The sequence below is a fragment of the Myotis nattereri genome, assembly GCF_964212035.1.
Source record: "Myotis nattereri genome assembly, chromosome: 16".
In the NCBI taxonomy this organism is placed as follows: domain Eukaryota; kingdom Metazoa; phylum Chordata; class Mammalia; order Chiroptera; family Vespertilionidae; genus Myotis; species Myotis nattereri.
This window is the reverse complement of record NC_138091.1, coordinates 56,672,369-56,693,995: the sequence shown is the minus strand read 5'-3', so window position 1 is coordinate 56,693,995 and position 21,627 is coordinate 56,672,369. Positions and strand designations below refer to the sequence as shown.

The following is a 21,627-nucleotide window of genomic DNA, read 5'->3' as shown; positions in this document are numbered from 1 at the left end:
CTGTCAATACCCCAAAAAAATCAGCAAAACCAACAACTGTTCAAAATAAAATCAATAAAATTGACATATCTCTTGCAAGGTTGATTTTTAAAAGAAAATATAGGTTACCAATATATTTGGAATGGAGGAGACCACTATAGATCTGAGATATTTAAAGTATAAATAAAAATCAAAAATTAGACTTGTAATTTTGAAACTTTCCATAAGGAAAAGCCAAGCTCAATGGGTTTACTGATAGATATGTTCTATCAAAGATTTCAGCAAGAGAGGATACCACCTAAGATCCATGCACGTCACTGTGTAAGTTATACTTCCTTTAAAATGTAAAAACATCTAGCAGTGACCACAGCGCTCTCCGGCCCGCGGTGTGGCTGCTGCCCGGGTTTTGGGGAGGGACCAGGCAGCAGTGCTGTGTCCTCGTCCTGTTTGCATGCCGTACTTGTCTTTTATTTTGGGACACCCCCCCCCCCCATTTTGCAGCACGAGGCTTTGCCACCCACAACACGAAAGAAGTGATCTCATGTTAGTTTCTGTATGGATTAAAGTCTTTGCGCTGTGAGTGGGAAACCTCCCAGCGTAATGGGCTTAATTATGCCCTGAGGTTTGCCAAGAACTGGATTCCTTCAGACTCTCTCCCCAAAACCCCTCTTTTGAGTGGGCGCCAATTCTGGTCCTTTGTATATTAAAGTAAGACTGGTCAGCACGTCCATCATTTAACGGTTGTCACTGAAATACTTCAGACACCAAAAGGCAGGAAGGAAAGTATAATCAAACCTGGCCCACCCTGACCCCTCGCGCTTCCCCAGGCTCTGTCTCCTGCCCAGCGGCCCCCATGCCCCTCCCTCCACTTCCTCACACGTTCACTGTGTGTAATTTCTCTCTATACGATACCCTTAGCCTCTTTGCAATGTTATGTAAACGGTAGCATTCTGCTCATTCTTTCTGAAAATTGCATGTTGCTTAACTAGAGTTGAGCTCTTGTCCCTTCGGCGTCTCTGCCTCCTGTTCCAACTCTGGGCCTGCTGTGCCCAGTGCAGGATACCCGTGACACTGCCCCTCCTCCCCAGAAAGTTCTGGAAGTGCTCATCTGTGGGTTTGGGGAAACCAGTGCACTGGCCCCTGCGCTGCCCTGCCCTCGGGTGAGGACACTGGTCTCCAGCAGGCAGGGGCGGGAAGGGCACGAGTGTGAAAACGGCTCTGGAAGAGGAACGGGCCCAGGGCAGGAAGTGCCCACGCACATGTGTCCGTGGCAGTTTCTCAGTCTTGCCAGCTCACCCCGTGTGGTACTTTCAGACGGAGACCCTGAGATGATTCCAGAGACACAGGGAGGTCGTTTAATGCCCACATTCCTCTGAGCCGTTTGGCTCTGTCCCTCCCTCAGGGCAGCCTTCCCGGCAGCCCCAGGGCTGGGTCGGTCCCGTGTGGGCCCATGCCACCCCAATCCCCGAGGCTCTGAGCCGTGTCTGGTTGGCAGTACTGATCTGCTCAGAGACCTGGTCTGGGCCATTTCATATCCTCGTAAACGTCCACAAAACTGTGGGCCTTCTGGTGGGCATCTCATTTAATATGTACCTCAAATGGAAGAAAATGGGCTGGTTAGAAAGAAGCAATTCAAGTCCCAGAATTGGGGAGGCCCCGTGTCTGCAGCCCCGTCTCACCTCGCCTGTGGTGGGGAAGACAAGAGCCAGGGTGCCCCCCCACTGGCAGGGCCCCGGGGCACCTCCGGTTTCTGCCCAACCCGGGCGCGCAGGACCCGAGGGCCCCACTCGGTGCCTTTCGACACTGAGCTGACTTGAAAGGGAAAAGTGTTAAAGGACTTCCTGCTCAGGACACATTCGCTAGAATTCACTTGCATGTGATCCACTGTTCTTTTGTCCTTAGAAACTTCTTTCAATTTTTTAAAAAAATATTTTTATTGATTTCAGAGAGGAAGGGATAGAAACGTCAGTGGTGAGAGAGAATCACTGATCAGCCGCCTCCTTCATGCCCGTCACTGGGGATCGAGCCCACAACCTGGGCATGTGCCCTGACTGGGAATCGAAGCTCCATAGGTCGACAGCCACTGAACCAGCCGGGCTTCTTTCATTTTCTTGGATGCTGGCAAAGCTGCGTGTTGTGTGGCCAGGCCTGCGTGGTGTGTAATTGGCTTGGAGTGTGTGTAGCTTGTGTGTTTCTTTCTGAAACGAGGTGCTAAGTGCCAGGATTAGGGAGTCAGCACTGTAACCCCCTGTAATGCCCACCAAGCCACTGCCCCAGGTGACGAAGACCAGGGCATATGAACCGAGGGGACGTGAACCGAGGGGACGTGAACCGAGGGACCCGGCAGGCTGGGTGGGACTGGAAGGGTCACAGCCTCGCTCCACAGGTCCACCATCTGGACCCACCGAGTCCGCTTCCTGGAAGAGCGGGCTTTGCCACACTGGGCAACCTTCACCATCTGGAACGCAGGCAAGCAGGGCCGCCGGCTCTACCGCAGCCTCACAGCAGAGGCGAGGCACAAGGTGGGTGCCCTCTCCCCCGTCCCCCCTTCCCCTGCGCCCTCCCCCACCCGTCCCCACCCCTACCCCCCACTGTCCAAGGCTGGCGTCCTATGTCCTCCCCAGGTGGTTGCCTTCTGTGACGTAGACGAGAACAAGATCAAGAAGGGCTTTTACTGCTACGAGGACTCTCAGGTGTGGAGGCCCCTGGCGCCCCTGAGCTGGGGGCTGGGTCCTGCACGGGTCGCCACACTACACCTGGTCCACCTCTAAGACGCCATCCTGGACAGGCCACCTGGGCCCAGGCAGCTGCAGACACAGCCCCCAGACTCCTGGGGGGGTTGGGGGGGGCCCAGAGTAACCTGTGCCCACCCCATCTTTTCACTGGAGAGCCCTGCTCAGAGGTCCAGGTCTCCCACCGCCCACCTGGGTGGGTTCCGCGGCGGCTGTGAGGTGGCTGGGCAGGGGTGGCTGGGTCCCGGGTCTAGCCTGCGCTGTGCAGTTGGGAGTGGTACAGGGCTCAGGTGACAGAAGGCGCAACGCCCACGCCCTCTTGTCTCAGGAAAAGCCCAAGCCCCGGGTGCCCATCCTGCACTTCCGAGCCGCCCGCCCGCCCTTCGTCATCTGCGTGAAGCTGGTGAGTGCTGGCTGCGGGGCACGTGGGGCTGGGACACACCCTGGATCACCAGGCGGCTCAGCCTTTAGGAGCTGGCTTCCAGGCTGTGCTGGGAGGACACCCTGATGCCCACAAAGTGGCCAGGCCAGGGGACGCCCAGAGCCAGTTCCCCAGATGGCGGTGCGGTGCTCTCGCTGGTTTTAAGATGCACGTTCTTGCTCAGGACACCATGAGCCTGAGCCCCTTCCTGTATTGACTGGGCCTGTGGAGCCCCCTCTCCTATGGTTTCCAAGCAGCTTCTCCCCTTTACCTGTGGGACTGTGTGCCTCCTGACAGCCGTCGACGCCATCCTTACCTGCTGGGCTGTCACCCTTTGTTGGCTTGTTTGGCCTTTTCATTTTTAAAAAATATATATTTTTTATTGATTTCAAAGAGGAAGGGAGAGAGAAACATCCATGATGAGAGAACCACTGACCAGCTGCATCCTGCACACCCCACACTGGGGGGTCGAGCTCACGACTTCGGCATGTGCCCTGACCGGGAGTTGAACCCTGACCTCCTGGTTCATAGGTCGACGCTCAAGCACTGAGCCCTGCTGGCTGGGCTGGCCTTTTCATGCTGTTAACGGGCGATGTCAGCTAATGGACGCGTCCAGCTGCACTTGTTCAGGAGCCCCTTCCAGTCCGGAGCAGGCCTTCCCGTTGGCCCCTCTGCAGGCCCAGGGCTGGCAGCCTTGCCCACGACCCCTGGGCCACACTCAGGCGGAGCCGTTTTCCTGTAACATCTCAGGAGCAGCACGGGAACGGAAGAGAAGAGGGGGTGTGAGCATGGACAGCACGTGGAGGACAGAATCTGGACTTTTCAGATGTTTCCCAACTAGAGTAGTTTCCATTTCTTTTTAAAATACACTTTTATTGATTTCAGAGCGGGAGAGAGAGCTACATTAATGGTGAGAGAATCAGAGTGGTTGTCATTTAAATACGTGTAGCAGCGCCCAGTAGTAGCAGGAGGAGGAGGAGCATGACGGCCCAGGTGGGCATAGCCAGGCCGGTTCCCGCGCTGGCCTGACCCACGCGTGACACCAAGGGGAACGAACATGGTAACCAAGCAGCACCGTCCCTGTCGCGTGCTGCCCAAGGCCAGGGACCCACGGGTGTGCCGGCTGTGTCTTTGGGAGCCAGGCTATGGAGGTGGCAGGGGTCTGGGATGAGAGACAGGCCTGGGAGGCCCCGGGGGCAAGAGGGCTCGGGGCTAGGGATCAGGGCTGGGGTTGGGGTTACGTGGCCTGGCCGAAGCCAGCATTCCTGAACAGGCCACGCTGAAGCATTTAGGAACCTGCTCCCCAAGTCCCGCCCCGCCCCTGGGGTAACCTCAGTGACCTTGTAGGGTCACATGCACGTTCTGGACAGAGCCAGCCTCCTGGGTCCTGGCCCTCCTTGCAGGGTCCTGGCCCTCCTTGCAGGGTCCTGGCCCTCTGCTGCAGGGACAGCAGAGCGGGCGGCAGGGGGATCCGTCAGCAGCTGGGTGAGTGGCAGTTTGTCCCCAGGGGCCACCTCCCACTTGTGTCCCCTGCAGAAGAGGTGGATGGGGGCTCCTGGTTCTGCCCTGGACAAAGGGGTGAGAAGGGCCTGTCCCCGAGTCCCTGCAGTGGGGGTCTGCTGCCTTCTTAGGGAGGGGCTGGGAGGGGGTGTCTCTCAGGACCCCAACCTCCCACGGTGACCCAGCCTATAGGAGATTGTGGCCTCGCGCTTTCTGTTTCCTGTCCTGCCCCCGACTCCCAACAGTGCAGCACAGGTTCAGAGTGGACCTCCTGACAGGTGGCCACAGGGGGCCCTGAACCCGGGAGGGAGGCTCCGTGGGACTCCACCTGCTGCTCCTCCCACAGGACCTTACTGGGGGTGCATTTGAGGACAACCTGAGGTCGCTGCACCTGCAGGAGGGCCGGGACTTCCTTCACTTCAGCTGACAGGCCACAGCAGCCATGGAGTCCTGCAGGTGACAAGGGATCGGGGGCCGTCGGGAAGGACAGCCATGTGGCCGTGTGGGAATGGCAGACCCCACGTGGGAGACCTTCACCTGGCGGGGGGGCAGGAAGGGGTGTGTTCTGATGGGGTGGGATCCACACCCTCACCGGGCACCCGACACGTGCCCACACACCATGGCCTCTTCTGAGAACATTCGCCACGCGGAGTGCCTGCGTGTGGGCACTGCCATGGCGCCGTCTGGGTGGACGTGCGCTCATCCGTCAAAGTGAGCACCCTGGGGTGCAGCTGCTGCGCTTGACCTCAGGAGACGGGTGGGAGTCACACCACCTGGCGAGAACAGCTGTGCTCAGCGCCTGGTGGGGGGCATCGGGCAGCAGAGGGCAAGGGGCTCAGGGGCCTGCCGGGGGCTGTGGCGGGAAGGGGGGCACATCTGGTTTCCTCTGGTTGGTCTCAGTTGGAACCGGAGCAAAAATTAGGGGAGCTGGCAGTTACTGCTCACTCCCGGGGATGGACTGGCTGCTGCAGGCACTGGGCAGGAGCTGAGGTTGTATGGCTGGTCTGGCATCGTCTGCGTCCAGCCTCCCAGTCCTAGGACCCCACCCCTCCCAGTGGCCCCACCCAGGCCAGGAGAACAAGTCCCAAAGAGCTTTTCCCTAAATGTGGGGTCTCCTGGTCCCGCGTTCCTCCTCTGAGACCTTCCGCTCAACCCTTTCCTGCTGCTGACGTCCATCCACAAGGAGGCTTGTCGTCACACCTGGAAAGGGGTTTGCACAGGACTGTCCCCACAGCAAAGACCCATCCAGCCCCGACGTCAACAGTGAAAAACCAGCCACAGGCTGGCGAGCCCGTCCTACCTACGGCTTGGCTTTGCTCTCCTTGAATCCCTTCTACTCGGCGCTCCGTCCTGCCACGTGGAGTCGTGTCCTCAGCACCAGGGCGAGCTGATCCAGCCTCTCGCCTCGGCCGCTGGGACTCGGGCAGCAGGGGCGCCACCGTGTGCACAGCTGGCGGGGGAGCCCGTCCTGTGTGGACCGCTGGGCTTCTGCATCGAGGACGGCTGCCTCCCAACAAGTGTGAGCGCCTGCACGGTCCGCACCCCCGCCCCCGGGACAGGTCCCTCCTCAGGCGTCTCCTGACTCTGCCTACACGTTTCCCGGCTGTTCTTCCCGACAGTTTCTGTGGGTCTTCCTGTCCGCGTTCTCTCCTCAGCGGTGTCCACCAGGTTGTTTAATCCATGGAGCATTTTGTCTTTAAGCTCTTCTTGATAAACTCATTTTATATTTTGTATCTTTTGGGGTTTGATTCTAAAAATTTCTGGAATGTGAGCTTACATTTTAAATTCTCTCTGGGGACCAGCCAGCCTTCTCAGAGGGGTAGTGGGTTTTGCTCGTCTGCCCCTCGTCTGGGGCTCCGTGTTCGAGCTGTGGGTGGCCAGGGGAGCGTTCCTCCCTCCACCCCAGCACCAGGTGGAGCCTGGGACAGGGATGCTCTGGCCGCACCTTTCTGGGAGGAGGCCTTGGTCATTCCCCCTCGTGCAGAGGGTCCCAGCTTCTCTTGCTTCCCAGCCCTCAGGTGCACACGTGTGATCTTTTGCTCTTGCCGCTTCTGGCTACAGGGTAGGTTGTGAGAGCCGGGGATTCCCTCCAGACCCCGCACCTAGACTCAGGTGGGCAGGCAGAGCAGGAGGGAGCCTAGGACTCTCACTGGCCTCCAGTTTATGCCACCATTAGGCTGTCCCCCCATCACCCTCGCTCACAACAGTGTCAGACAGACAGACTGCTCAGCACATGATTTTATAAGATGTAGACTCGCGTTTAAACAGACAAAAGCATCGACACAGGGTCAGTAGAGCGCAGGCGCCCGTAATAAAGAGCGCCCTGTGGTGACGAACTCCTCCGCACATGTTTCAGCAAGGGCCGGGGTTCTGCACCGGTTTTCCTGTCCTGAGTGGCCTCTGGCGGCTCCTCCCAGCAGACGGCACAAGCGCTACTCAGCTCCCAGGACTGGCCTCAGCGGACAGCAGGCTGCAGAGCACACGACAGGGTTAGTCAGGGCGGCCAGCACCACCGCCCGCCCCCTTTGGGCTCTGCTTCCCACAGGAAACCGAGTTTGGGCCTTTTCCCCAGACGTCCCAGGAGCTGACACCTGTTCTCCCTGACCACACCCATCTGAGTGCAAAATTTTCCTAGTAAAAACGAAAAAGCACATTTACTTGGGAAGCTGATACTGCGTGGCCTGTACACAAGGAGACGGGAGCGTCACAACGCTCCTCCTGCCACCTCTGCCCACGTGTCCCCTGGGGGCTGACAGATCAGCACCTGCCCTGCACCAGGCTCCCGGGGGGGCTGCCATGTGGGCGCTGCCCTCCCCGGGTCCTGAAAGCCAGGAGGACCCAGGTGTCTCGGCTGGAGCTCAGGACAGTAGCTCGTCGGAGCTGTTGGGAGGCCTGGCCCGGAAAGGGCCCCGGGTGTCCCTGGCGCTGCCCGAGGGGGACGTGCAATTACCTTGGGGACCAGCTGAGGTCTGGGCACCCCGAGGAGGTCACACAGGCGGTTCCGATGGCCTCTTACGAGCAGGAGCTCCAAGTCCCTGTGGGGAGAGAACAGGTTGGCTTCAGCTGCAAGAAAGGCCCACTCGCTTTAGTCAAACCTGCCACAAACCTGAGTTTTTATTTTTTAAAATACACTTATTGATTTTTAGAGAAAAGGGAAGGGAGCGGGAGACATGATAGAAACATCAATGATGAGAGAGAATCATTGATCGGCTGCCTCCTGCACACTCACCACTGGGGATCGAGCCCGCAACTCGGACATGTGCCCCAAACGGGAATCGAACCCTGACCTCCTGGTTCATAGACAGGTCGACGCTCAGCCTCGGAGCCACGCTGGCCGGGCTGGGGCATTTTTTTTTAAACAGAAATGGATTAAATGATAGGGAAGAGCCTTCCCCCTCTGCCCAGCACGGAGGCAAGGCTGCGCACAGCAGCCCCCGCTGCAGCCACGCCACACGGACACAGCACACCCTCGCGCAGGACGAGCCTCCCACACTGCAGCTTGGGCAGGAGCCCAGTCCCCGTGCAGCCGGCCTGGGTGCACCAGTGCCCATCGTGCCCAACGAGAAGCAAAAACATTTGCCCATTTCACTTAAAAAACATTGCACTTGGTGGGGAGGGGAGTGCGGGGGGAGGTGCTAGAGGTGGTCAACGGGGGAAAGGGGACATATATAGTAATACTTTCAACAATAAGGACTTTTTAAAAATTTGCATGTGAGAAAAATAATTTCACTTTGAAAATGTCACCCCTGAGCAGCCGGGAGGCACCCTGCTGCTCCGCGTGTGGCTGGCACAGCCCTCTGGGTGCGAGGGGAGAGCCTGCGCTGCAGAGCCTGAGCTGGACAAGCGGGGAGAAGCCTGTTACAGCCGCCACCACGGCCGCCTCAAACCCAGAGCCAAGGCCGTCGAGGGCTGGGAGCCTCGCTTTTCCCCTTCGGGGGCTTTGGGGAGAGACGGGGGGTCAGGAAGGGAGGTTGGCACGACCCGCGTCCTGAGAAGGGGAGGAGCCGAGCACTCACCAGGCGGTGTCGCTGAGCACAGCCATGACCTCGTCCAGGACGTCCGCGCCCACCACGCCGCTGTAGGTGAGCAGCATCTCGTACACCTGGCTCGCTGTCGTCTGGCGGATCTGGGTGGACAGAGCATTAGTGAGAGGGGGGCCCCGGAGTCCGACTGAAGCCTGAAGGACGTGCTGACCTCAGACCCTAACCTGGGAGACCTGGCCGTGACCACAGTGTTTGCACGGCAGCACGAGGCCCCCTGGCCCCCTGCGAGCCCTCCAGAGCCTGACAGGCCGGCCGAGTTCCTGTCGATGTGCCTCCTGAAAGACCTGCCCTCATCAGGAACACGTCTCACCCGTTTCTGCCCTAGGATCCCTGTGGGGACATTTCACAGAGCCACCCCAGGGTGTAAGCCAGCAGGTCAGTGGCCCGAGACCTGCCTTTCTGACGGTGCTGCTGGAGGTGCGGGCTCCTTTCACCCTTAGGAAAAGGTGACGTTTCCCTGAAGAGCATCCTTTCAGCCCAAGGCAGGGATTTCTAGGAAGCCTGACCCTGCAGGGGGCAGTTCTGGGTGAAGGCATCACTCGGGGTGCGGAGCTTCCAGGACCCCCCTGCCCAGGGCCTCCTAGGGGGGGTAGTCGGGGATAGATGTGGGGGGTAGGGCCTCACTGTGCATCACCTGCTGCCCCTCAAGGGCAGAACTCTCCCCCCACGAAGACCGTGAAAGTCACACAGCAGCTGCTGCTCCTGAGACTTGAGGGTCCACACAGCAGAGGACACCCCAACACACGCCCCCTGCTGTCTCAGGAGGTGGAGTGAGGCAGCGTCCCACCTGGACCAGGGCCCGCTCTGCGGCCGCTCGCCCCAGCACCCGCGACACCGGCACCCGCGACACCGGCACCCGCGACACCGGCACCCGCGCAGAACACGCAGCCGCACGTCCCTGGGAAACCCCGAGGGTGGGCTGCTGGTCGCACACTCACCACGGGGAACGGGTGGCAGAGCAGGAGCAGCAGCTGCAGCAGGACCTTCCTCCGCACGCCGCCGGGGAACTGCGCCATCCCACAGAACCTGCCGGCAGCACACGGTGAGCGGCCTGGGCCCAGCCAGGCGCCCGCGGTGGCACAGATGCCAGAGCCGTGCTGACCCCAGGCCTCAGGGTGGCGCTCCAGTTTAGTCACCACAATCACTGCAGATCGAGGCATCCAGACCACCGTCCAGATCTGTCTAGATCTCCAGGGTCGGGACACTCCGCCTCCCCTCAGGCCAAGGTCACACGTGGTCAGGGCTGGGGACACGGCTACAGCTTCCCTCTTGTTCTCAGGACTCTCCACGGCCTCAGGGCTTCCCAGCCCCCTCCCCGCGCCCGCCTGCGCCAGCCTGCGTGGACTCACACGGCGATGCTGGACCGTAGTTTCTGGACGTCCTTGGACTTGCTGGTTTCCGCCTTACAAAGCTCCAGCAGCTTCACACAAAAGGGGTGGCTGCAAGGCAGGGGGTGTGACGACCAGGTCACCTTAACTGGCTCTGGTGCCGCGCAACCAGTGCCCATCAGGCAGCAGCAGAAGCCTGGCCCAGCGGGTGCGGCGGCCCAGCCGCTGGGGACCTCACAGTCCAGAGACCCTTCCCACTGGCTGCTGCCCTCTCGCCTGCAAGGGGAGCGGAGTCCCGCCTGCAGCGTCGTCTTCTCAGGCCTCAGGCTCCTTTCACATGACATTTCAGACGCAACATCCAGGCCACAAGTAATGAGACCCATGGGGAAACGAGAAACTGCATGGGAACCCCATGAGGACGGCAGCCCAGAGCCACACAGAAGACAGCGGACAGGAGAGGGCAGGCCCGACAGGAACTGCAGGGAAGCCTAGGGGACCCTTCCGATCTGGAAACAAACCAGATGCACGGAGACACCTGAAAACTACAAAATCCAAAAACAGGTCCTGCACAAATACACGAGGCAGGGATGACCCGTCTCAGACACCAGCAGGTGGAGACAGACCCGAGCGATGGCGCAAAGGCAGGAACGGCTGCCGGTGCAGGGGTGCAGCAGGCACGGTGGGATCCCCGAGAATTGGGGGTGTGGGGGGGGCTAGTGCCCCGAGGACAAAACCCCAAGAGGTGAGACAGCTAAAAACTTCCTAGAACAAATGAAAACCAAGGGAACCACAGAGCCGAGTTTAACAAATCCCTATAAGACACACGTAGGAAACCCGACAGCCAGGCACATGAGCAACACAGGGACGCCAAGGAGGAAATCGTACGAGGGGCAGGAAACACCCAGACCGCTTCCAAAGGCCCAGGCGTCCAGACCGGGGTGGGAACGGCCAGCCCGCGGGCCGTGTGCAGCCCAAGAACTCCTTTGGTCTGGCCCTGCCAAGGCATGAGGGGCGAGTTAATTAAATGTTTGCCCAAATACAGAGGAAATGTTTCCGTGGGTAATTCTGTACGGCCCACAATGAGTACAAATATCCACGTGGCCCTCGGCAGGAAAAAGGCTCCCCACCCCTGAGACAGAGGTGACGCCGAGAGTTACAGGAGGCGTCGGAATAAAGGAAACACGTGTGCGTGTGTGCGTGTGTGCGTGCGCGTGTGTGCGTGTGTGCGTGCGCGTGTGTGCGTACACGCTAATCCCCACCTGAGTGTATTTTTCCCCACTGACTTTTTTTTGAGAGAAAGAGTGGGAGGAAGAAGTGTGTGTGGGGGGGGGGGAGAGAGAGACCAATTGGTTGGTTGCCTCCTGCACACGCCCTGACCACCCTGACCACCCCGACCACCCCGACCACCCTGACCACCCCGACCACCCTGACCACCCTGACCAGGGCCGGGGATTGAACTGCAACCCAGGTATGTGCCTTGGACCAGGAAATGAACCTGCGACCCTTCGATGTGAAGGCTGACACTCCAACCACTGAGCCACACCAACCAGGCAAGGAGACATTTTTTAAGTCCTGAAATAAAACAGCTGCCTAGAGTTCTGTGAAAAACACTGCAAATGAACACGAGAAAGCATTTGCCAGCAGACCTCACTAGGAGGAAATCTGAAGAATACAAGACCCCAGATAGGGATCTGGGAGCAATGAGAGACAAGAAAGTGTAAAACTGGGTAACAAACACTAAAACAAAACAACAACTGAAAACGCAGATGGACCCATCGTGTTCCAGGCCCTTGGAATTGTCCAGGAAGAGAGAGAAACACTGAAAATTAGACGGACAGGGTGACCATGAAGAGAACAGCAAAGAGGAAAAAGTCCCAAACAAACCTGAGAGGAACCAGCAGAGGCCACAGACGCCACACCTGGTGCCTCCACCCAGCTGGCCTCTGCTCCGTCCACTGCGGCAGCCGCAGGCCCGTCGCTGCTCCCCCCTCAGCTGCCCAGCCAGCCTCACGGGGGCGTTTTCAGGGCATGTAGAAACCGACCTGAACACACTAGGAAATAATCCCTAAAATTCTGATCTCTGGCCTGATCGCTGTTTCTTTAGAGGATGAATCACGAGGCTTCAGCGGTCAAGCAGCCGACGCGGGAAGAAACGAACACTCACTCCTCCTCTGCCGTGAAGATGTCGAAGCAGCCATTGGCCAGCATCTGGTCCAGCATCTTGAGCAGCGGCACGGATACCCTTCGGGGAAAGGAGGTGCTGTGAGGCCCAGGGGCCACCGAGGGAGAAGGGAGGGTGCGTGGAGAGCGGGACACTCAACCCAGACACTGCCAACACCCCCCCCGACACTGCCAACCCCCGCGACACCGCCGCCAACCCCCCCCGACACCGCCACCCCCCCCGACACCGCCACCAACCCCCCCGACACCGCCGCCAACCCCCCCGACACCGCCAAACATCCCCCCCACACCGCCAACCCCCCCCCGACACCGCCAACCCCCCCGACCTTGCCACCAACGCCCCCCCCGACACCGCCAACCCCCCGGACCCTGCCGCCAACCCCCCCGACACCGCCAACCCCCCCCCGACACCGCCAACCCCCCCAACACCGCCAACCCCCCCCAACACCGCCACAACCCCCGACCCCGCTGCCAACCCCCCCCCCACCAACCCCCCCGACCCCGCCACCAACCCCCCCGACACCGCCAACCCCCCCCCCCGACACCGCCGCCAACCCCCCCCCCACACCGCCAACCCCCCCAAAGGCGCCACCACCCAGTCAAAACCCTGCAGGGGGTTGTCAACAATGGGAAGCCCCTTCTGAACTTTGTAAGAAACACAAAGGATCAAGGGAATCCCATCCCTGGGAAGGAGGGGCAGGACGGCTAACACAGCTCCACTGAGAAAGTTCTGGTGAGGCTCAGGTTGTAAAGATGCGCAAACAGATCGGAACAGCCCTTTTCTCATCGCACAAGCCCACAGATCAGCTTCCGAGGAGGCGACCGCTGCGCACTGACCCCACCAGAGCCAACGCGTGCGCGGGCACCGCCCGGCACCACACAGGTCAGAGCCTGAAGCTATAAAACGTCCACAAGAAGCCACGAGAGAAAACCTGAGTCAGGAAGAGACGTCCTAGATGTGACATGAAAAACACAGCCTGGGAAAGAACAAGTGGGCACATTGAGTTCAGCAAGGTGTGCGGCACCCGCTGAGAGGGAAAGACAAGCCTGCCAGTCACACTCTGAGACGCAAGGCCAGGGGCGGGGGGGTGGGGGGGACCCCAAGCCCAGCAGCCGGAGAAGCCGAAACAGACGAAGATCTGAGCAGACACCAGCACACAGGACTCCCCCCGACCAGGACGTGGCTACACCCCCCACATCCCCGACATCACGGCCACGGCAGCGGTGAGGACGGACTGCAGGGGGCTGCACACGGGGTGCCAAGGGGGCGCTGGGAACGTGCAGATGGCATCAGCAGGAATGTAAATGGCACGATCACTTTGGACAACAGTTGACAGTGTTTTTAAAATTTAATACTGTCCAACCACGTGACCCAGCCAGTCCAGCCCTGGCCTTTGCCCAGGAGAAAAGGGGAGACGCCCATGGAAGACGTGTACGGAGGCGCTCACTGCAGCTCCAGCCGGGACGGCCTCCACGCAAAACAGCCCCCGCACGCCCAGTGGGCAGAGAAGCTCGGTGCCACCCCGTGCGCCAGACAAGGTGCTGGACCAAGAAGCCGGCGCAGAGGGCACAAGCGGCAGAGTCCATGGAAAATTCTGGAAAGTGCCACCTATGCTGGGTTGGAGCCTTGGGGCCGGGCAGAGGGGAGGAGGGCTGGGGAAGCTCTCGGGGGTGGGGGTTGTGTCTTGACTATGGTGATGGCTCTGTGGAGGCCAACAGGACTCCAACTGGCACGTTCCACGTGCGTCTCACCAGACGTGCTCACATCGGGCTGTTCACAGAAAGAGGAGAGACCACGCTGAGCTCTCCCCGAGCTGCGTCTGCGCTTCCCCCGGCAGGAGAGCTGGCGGCTGCTGCCGGCCCCGCGAGGAGTGGCCCACCTGCCCAGGACCCACCTGCCCAGGACCATGTGGAACTGAGTCCGGCCACAACCCTCTTGGAGGGCTGGGTTCAGGGCCCGCAGAGTCCACTCTCTGCCTTCGTGGGAAAGCAGTGAGCAAAACCCTACAGCAAAATGTTTAGAACAAAGACCCTTTTCTCACCGTGATGCCCAGCCCGGCTCACTGAGCGCCTGTGCCACTGCTCAGGGGCCATGGTCCGGGGCCACTACCTGGGGGAGCACACGGGCACCTTGCACTGTCACCTTTACTTCCAACCTGTGCAAACCCCGACTCCCACAGGCCCAGAGTGCAGGCTGCAAGGGCCCCCAAGGGCGGGTGGAGATGCCCCGGCCGGCCGTGTCCATGGCCCTGGCCTGTGCCTGCCCTGCCGCGTACCTGTCGTTGAGAAGGTTGTCCTCGAAGACCTGCAGGAGGGTCCCACTGAAGCTCTCCAGGGCCTGCGGGTCGTTCTGAATGCCCTTCATGTGCGCGAACAGGCTCTGGGTGGAGTGCCTGACCTGCAACACAGGGACCGTCCTCATCCTCGTCCTGTCGTGAGACCGCCCCCTTGCCACCACCTGCCCCTGGGTCAATTGCAGCGGCACACAGAGTGCCCGGTGGCAGAGGAGGCTGAGCCCCAGAGGGTAGGGCCCTTGCGGACGCCCGGCCAGACCAGCATGGGCTGGACCACAGCAAACGCCGGACACGGAAACGCTCCCTCCAGGCGGCTCCGCCCGGACCCCCACACGCTATCACTCAATGGATAGCCACAGCGGGGTGGTCAGGGGCTCCCCGGGAAACAGGGCAGGAGGCCAGAGCGGGGCCTGCAGACTAGAGGAAGGGAGTGACCCCTGCAGAGGAGCCACGCCGAGGCGGCAAGACTGGGAGCAGCAGGCAGCCAGGGGTCCGAGACTGGACGCCAGCAGCCACCAGCTGACAAGGAAGCTGAGAGACTGACCAGCCCTGCCGCATGCCCAGGGGCCTGGGGGCCGGCCACAGCTGGTGTCTGCAGGCAGCTTCCCTCGATCACCAAACGGAGAGGGTGAGTCCCGGGAATGAGTCAGCAGAAGCAGAGAACAGACCTAGACCTGCCCCACCCTGTGGGCACCACTTTTAGGACAGAATATAGGAGAATGCTATGTACTGATTTTTAAAGACAAAAGCACAATTATAAAGATGAACCTATGATGAACAAGCATGAGAAACAGATTTCAGAACAAAGTGAATGACTGGTAACAAAAAATACAATCGGTGAAACCAAAATCTCACATGGGAGACAAGCGCAGCCGACAGAAAGCTGCGAGGGAGGCAGACCCGGCGAGGACGCGGGCACAGCAGAGAACAGACGTGAAGGAAGTGGGAGAGCAGGGGCAGGCAGGGGAGAAGACGGGCTGAGACTGTCCCCAAAGTGCCAAGAACCCTGGACCCAACAATTCACAAAACAATGCATTCCCACCGGACCCATCGCAGTGGAACCGAACCCCAGGTGTCACGTCCAGAGAGAGCAGTGCCCACTGCAGTGCGGAAGTGCGGACAGGCACATGGGCCACAAGGACGGGGGCGAGAGGGGCTCCGCAGGTCAAACCGACCCTTTTTTAAAATATACTAGTGTGTGTGCGTGTGTGTGTGTACTGATGTCAGAGAGGAAGGGAGAGGACGAGAGAGAGAGAAACATCCATGATGAGAGAGAATCATCGATGGGCTGCCTCCTGCACGCCCCACACTGGGAATCAAGCCCACAACCCGGGCCTGTGCCCTGACCTGGAGTTGAACTGTGACCTCCTGGTTCCTAGGCCGACCACTGAGCCACGCCCGCCAGGCTAAGCCGACACCTTTTGAGGGTCAGGGAGTGTGTGAGCACCACACCAGCAGAAACTGGAAACACGGCCTCCCCGGGAAACACCACGCACAGGAGCACCAGGGCCAGCCGGCCGTGGCAGGTGGTGGCAAATGGGGCAGCACAGGGCGGGGACCGGACCACAGAGCACGACGGCGGCTGAACTGCGCGCCGGGAACAGGAATTCGCCACAATGTCCTGGCTCCTGAGCTCCCCTCCTCAGAGGTGGGGGTTCCCCAAGCCGCCCTGGGGACCCTGCCCTGGGAGCCTGAGGCCAGGAAAGGAGCTGTGCGGTGACGCGGTTTCCCCAGGGCAGCCCCGGCAGCGCACGTCCCAACCCCACGGAGACGTGCTGCCCCAGCTCCAGGACAAACGCCCACCCAAAGCCGCTCGATTGGGAAAGAGGCCGGGCCAGACGCATGCTCACCGTGGACTCTGTGAGGCCACCCACGGATACGGCCAGCCCCAGCAGCACATGGTAGCGGTAGGCAGGCAGCCCCAGCAGCTGGGTGATGCGAGGGAAGGCCTGGGATGGTGCGGTCCAGTTGACAGAGGCGGCCTCGGACCTGCAAGAGAGCCACAAGCTGGAGGGGCCTGCCCTGCCGCCCACCGCGATCCGGCACCCGGACCCTCAGTACCTGGGGAAGAGCTGTTCCAGTTCTGCCCGGTGGGGCACGTGGGGGACGGTGGGGCCGGCTGAGCCGGCCGCGTGCAGCAGCGTCATGAACACGTGGGCGGCGTGTGCACGGAAGTGGTCTATTTTCTCGCTGGCCTGCTGGGCCAGGCAGCACATGACCCGCTGGCAGCTGCAAACCAAGAGCCCAAAGGTAGCACAGCTCCAACCCGAGGGCGCCTGCGACACAGCTGCAGGTCAGCACGGGCCTGGCTCCCTGCCCACGCGGCAGGGCCCCCACCACAGCTGAGCTGCCCCCAGGAGCCTAAATGCCAGGTGGGCAGCAGGTGGGGATGGGGCACAGGGAAGGAGGCAGAAAAGACAGGGACAAGAAGGGGGACACGGAGGAAAAGGGCAGGAGGAGGAAGGGAAGGGCAGGGCGAGGGCAGGTGGGGCTTGGGAAACGGGATTTCCACAGACGCAGCAGCCCTGCAGAGAGCATGGAGACGCCGCAAGTGAGGTGCCCAGGGGCAGCCCATGTCCCGGGAACTGACAGGAGAGGGGACAGCCAGGCCCCCAGCTAAACAGGCACTTAGGTGCAAGGGCCCAAAGCCTGAGGAGTGGCCCCTGCCCTGGCCTCGCCCAGGAATGGCTGTCCCCCTGCCGGCCTGAGCCCTGACGGAGGGGGAGACCTGGGCCTGAGCCGCAGGGTCAGGAGACGGGGGCAGGACAGACCCTCTCCAGGCACAGGTGGGTGCACCCCAACACTCACGTGGGAGCCTCGATCAGCTCTGGCTGGTCCCTCCCCAGTAGAAGTGTCAGGTCCATCAGACTGGTCATGGCGGCCTCGCGGACCCTGAGGGACAAGGAGGGACGAGGGTGCGGGGTGAGGAGACCGCTCCCGAGCTTGAGGTGCCCATCAGCCACGTGCGGGAAGGGGACTCGGAGGCCTCAGCCGGAAGCCCCTATGAGCAGCCCTCCTCCAAGAGCGCTTCCTCCACGACAGGCGGACGAGGACGTGCCCGCAGCCAGCGGGTCCCAGCCAGCGGGCAGGTGCTCGCAGAAACAGCACTGGTTTTCCAAGAACTTTTAATGCCAAACACGCCCGCCCCGCAAAGCTCTGTCCCAGCAGAACCTCGAGGGCCTGGCCTGTCCTCCCTGGGAGAACACGCAGAGCGGCTCCTTCCCGCTGCCCGGGGCCCCCAGACCAGGACGCTCTGTCCACGCGGAACACACTGTCCACAGCAGCTCCCGGGAAAGGAGACAAACTGATACAACTTGCAAAGCTGCGCTCACACTAGGACTGGCCTAACTCCACAAAGTACATTTTTAACTTGGGACAATGTGCACTCAACCCAGGCAGCACACCGCTGGGCCCCAGGGATCATGGAGACAACGGCCCCACGGGCCTGGGGCACCCACCCTCCCACCAGGAGTGAATGGGGCCCATCGGGGAGGCAGCCTGTGCTGCTCAGAGTGAAGAGGGGGGCAGGGTGTGGGCCTCAGCCCAGGGAAGGCCTCAGGAGAGTGAGGTGCTGAGGGCAGGCACAGCGTGCTCAGAGGTGCAAGGCGGACGCAGGCCAGAGGCTGACAGGAACGAGTGGCTCAGATGCCAGGGCATAGCCACCGGCAAACCGCCACCCAGGACACATGATCTCTGGAGGCGCCAGGGAGCAGGCAGAGTGTGGGCGCAGGGAAGACCCCCATCTCTGTGGGCGCAGCACTCACAGGGAAAGGCTGGGGGAGGGACACGGGGACCCAAACCTCACACCCGCAGGGCCCTCGCCAGCTCCTAACTGGTCAAGCACAGTGAGGGTCCGAGGTCCTGAAGTCAGCAGCTGGGGGACGTGTGAGCAGGAGGAAGGCCCTGGGGCCTGAGGCCCCTCAGCCGGGGCTGAGACACAGGCCACGCCCTGGGGTGCAGGCAGGAGTAAGGGCCAGCCCAGCCGCTGCTGAGAGCACTCGGCGACCTGACCCCCCACGTGGGCCTCACGTAAGGAAACCTACCACCTGCTCCAAGGGAATTACACAACCCAAAGCCTCCACAGTTCTGAACTCACAATCTCTGGATTTAGTTAAAAATTAAAAGGAATGTTAAAAAAAACAAAACAAAAAAAAGACCGCCCAGCTAGTGTGACTCAGTGGTTGAGCATCGACCTATGAACCAGGAAGTCACAAGTTCGATCCCCGGTCAGGGCACAGGCCCGGGTTGCAGGGTCCATCCCCAGTGTGGGGCGTGCAGGAGGCAGCCAATCAGTGACTCTCTCATCGTGGACGTTCCTCTTTCTCTCTCCCTCTCCCTTCCTCTCTGAAATCAATAAAAGTATATTTTTAAAAAGGAAGACCAAGTGCTAAAGTGATGAGACGACAACAGGAACAGACCCGGGTGCCAGGTGCTGGTGTGATGGGTCGAGTCCTTAAAATAACCACGAGGAACACGTTGAAGAGAAAAACGTGGAAACAATAATGACTTTCTGCAAAGAATGAGAATCTCTGAAGACGGACCAAGCACTACAGAACTCAGACCCACTCTCTGAAACAACACCTTCAGGGGAACTGTGCTCTGGCCCGAGGTCCTCCTGTCACCCATGCCTGGGCTCTGGCATGGACGGGACCCGGGGGGACCCTGGAGGGGAGCCTTCCTCCCTACTTCACTGTGTGCGCTGAAGGCAACCACAGCAGCAGCTGGAAGACCAGGGAAAGCCCACCACCCTCCTGGACGGGCGCGCAGGCCGCCTCACCACGCGCCCACGTCCCCGCGGCTGTCGGTGGTGTAGTCGCGCAGACAGTCCAGCAGCGTGCTGTAAATCTGGGACACGTTCCCTTTGCACACGACCTCATCCGGGGTCCCTTCTGCTCTCACACCGACAGTTTGGCAAATCCTGGAATTAGAAACAGCTCATGTCCGCCCGTCCCTCCAGCCCGATGGGCTTCTCCTCACAGGACACGCTCAGAGCAGACTGGCACCTCCGAGGGAGGCTCCGACGCCCAGCGTTCCTTCCCGCTACCGCCCCTCTTCTCCAATCACTCTCTCGTGTCTACAGCTTCGAAGGCGAGTTGTGCCTGGGCCTTCCTGCCCTCTATCTGGGCAGAAAGGGGCCAGTGTGCCATCAGGGCCTGGACAGCATGTGGGCTCCACACAGCTGGGGGGCGGGGGAGCGAGCAGACAGCGCATCCTACATGTATGCGTTTGTGACTGAGCACCAGACACCACGCCCACTGTCCTGCCCTCGTCCTTGGGGTTGCCCATCTTTAAAGTGGTCCCGTGTCCTAAAGGGATGGAGCGAGCACACCATGGGCTTGATGTTTCCTAGAATTAGGACAGAACTGTTAACAGGCCTGAGTTGGAAATGTTCTTTCCAATCCTTCAAATAGAGAAGAAACTAGAAAATAAAGAACAGCGTTTGCCTCTAAGCAGATTCGTCACTGAGCATGGGCTCCAGAGGACCAGCTGTGAACCACCCCTTGGACTTGGGAGGACGGAGACCCACCTGGCGATGGCCTTCACGGCATCCCGCCGGGACTCCGCGAAGCTCACGTCCTCCGAGGAGAGGGTGACGGCTCTTAACCCCGCGAGAACCTGAAAGGCAGTGACCAGTCACCCCCACGAAATCCACGTTCTTTCCCGCAAGTGGAGGCCCCGTCCTGGCCGGGACCCTGCGCGCTCTGTCCCGTGATCAGGCAGCAGCTCAGCTGCAAGTCAGGTGTTGTCTGTGGATCCTCCCCAGGGAGAGATTTCAAGTCCGTCTGGGGGTGGACCCGAGAGACACCGGGCAGGGACGTGTGCCACCCGGCCCCCCGCATGTGTATGGTCTCACACGCGCCATCGTCTCGCACGGACCCCCTTCCACGCTCAGCTCAGCCTCACCTGCTGGAGCCTGCCTCTCAGCAGGAAGCCTGGGAGGGCGCCCAAGGCCATGGCGAAGCCGCAGCGCGTCATCTCCTCCGGGCTCTGCAGTTCGGCGAGATACTTCTCTGCCAGCCCCTCTGAAAAGAAGCCACAGGGTGACCCGCTGCGCCCAGGGTTCCCTTACCTGCTCTTCACAGGCGTCTCAGAAGCAGGAGCCAGATGGCGTCCAAAGAGAGAAGGGAGGAAGGACTCAGGCTTCAGGAGCAGATGTGGTTTCAAAGTGGAATCAATCCAGAGATTTATAGAAATTTTATTGGGTGGTTTTAAGGTTTTCATGAGCAATTCCAACAAATGATTTCACTCAGAAAAATAAATCCAAGAGGGCGTTGAGAATGGCCCACACAGCCATAATTCTCCTTGTTTACTCACTAAGAACACAAATGCTCACTGTGGAGACAACGTCTTCCTCAAATGAGGGCAAACGCCGTGGCAGGTGGCTCCGTCGGCTGGAGCACCGTCCCATACGCCAGCAGGTGGCGGGTTGGTGCCCAGTCAGGGCACAGGCCCGGGTTGCGGGCTCGACCCCCAGGAGGGGAGTGCAGGAGGCAGCCAATGGATGATTCTCTCTCATCACTGATGTTTCTCTTTCTCTCCCTCTCCCTTCCTCTCTAAAATCAATAAAAATGTATTTAAAAAATAAAATAAAGTTCCCTTTGTTCATACACTACACTGGCACCTATGGTGGAACTTAGAGAAGACACCAGTAACAACATGAAAAAACCCACCTCCCTTCCCCCTTACAATTCACATGCGTTTCCAAGGTTCACTTCTGGTATTATTTCTTTCTGTTTTCAGAATGGTGTGATGTGGTTCACTGTTCTTAGGCAAAAAGCAAAACGTGATCTTATCCCAATTTTAAAAATAGACTAAACACAAAACATTACTGTCTCTTTAAGTTAAACTGCCCGTGGAAAGGAGATCTGGTAAAACACTATTAACGGGAAAGTCTGACTCATGTTCACATTCAACAACTAAGACCGCGTTTCCCATGCACGTGAGGGCTGCACTGCGCGCCCCACGGAGCAGCAGGGCAGCCACAGGCAGCATGGCATGTGGGCACGGAGCTTCCTGATAAAAGCAGCACTGGTGAGCGGATCCCAGGAACGGCCTCGGCGAGGGGTGAGGGGCGCTGCAGTGTGGAGGGTTCTGGGAAACTCGCCGGAGCCGGGCTGTGTGGCGAGGCAGCGGCACGCTCGCTGTCCC

General features: G+C 60.0%; 2 protein-coding genes across 5 annotated transcripts in view; one reads left to right on the top strand and one right to left on the bottom strand.

Moving 5' to 3' along the window:
- The window catches only part of B3GNTL1 (UDP-GlcNAc:betaGal beta-1,3-N-acetylglucosaminyltransferase like 1), a 29,939-nt gene extending 23,536 nt beyond the window's left edge, over positions 1-6,403 (top strand). For 2 of the 3 annotated variants that reach the window (XM_081109949.1, XM_081109951.1), the window contains 4 exons: positions 2,366-2,501; positions 2,604-2,672; positions 3,040-3,114; positions 4,979-6,403. In XM_081109949.1, coding sequence (XP_080966075.1) covers positions 2,366-2,501; positions 2,604-2,672; positions 3,040-3,114; positions 4,979-5,059 — 361 coding nt within the window. In that variant the 3' untranslated portion in view covers positions 5,060-6,403. The remainder of the gene's footprint in view (positions 1-2,365; positions 2,502-2,603; positions 2,673-3,039; positions 3,115-4,978) is intronic. The other variant, XM_081109950.1, reaches the window with a different exon arrangement.
- Positions 6,404-6,852: 449 nt separating this feature from the next.
- Positions 6,853-21,627, bottom strand: part of TBCD (tubulin folding cofactor D) — a 102,580-nt gene continuing 87,805 nt past the window's right edge. For both annotated transcript variants that reach the window (XM_081109946.1, XM_081109947.1), the window contains 13 exons: positions 20,383-20,501; positions 20,006-20,094; positions 19,256-19,396; positions 17,287-17,370; positions 16,540-16,707; positions 16,329-16,467; positions 14,461-14,582; positions 12,168-12,245; positions 10,025-10,114; positions 9,614-9,701; positions 8,649-8,758; positions 7,583-7,667; positions 6,853-7,102 (listed from right to left, as the gene is read on the bottom strand). In XM_081109946.1, coding sequence (XP_080966072.1) covers positions 7,088-7,102; positions 7,583-7,667; positions 8,649-8,758; positions 9,614-9,701; positions 10,025-10,114; positions 12,168-12,245; positions 14,461-14,582; positions 16,329-16,467; positions 16,540-16,707; positions 17,287-17,370; positions 19,256-19,396; positions 20,006-20,094; positions 20,383-20,501 — 1,328 coding nt within the window. In that variant the 3' untranslated portion in view covers positions 6,853-7,087. The remainder of the gene's footprint in view (positions 7,103-7,582; positions 7,668-8,648; positions 8,759-9,613; positions 9,702-10,024; positions 10,115-12,167; positions 12,246-14,460; positions 14,583-16,328; positions 16,468-16,539; positions 16,708-17,286; positions 17,371-19,255; positions 19,397-20,005; positions 20,095-20,382; positions 20,502-21,627) is intronic.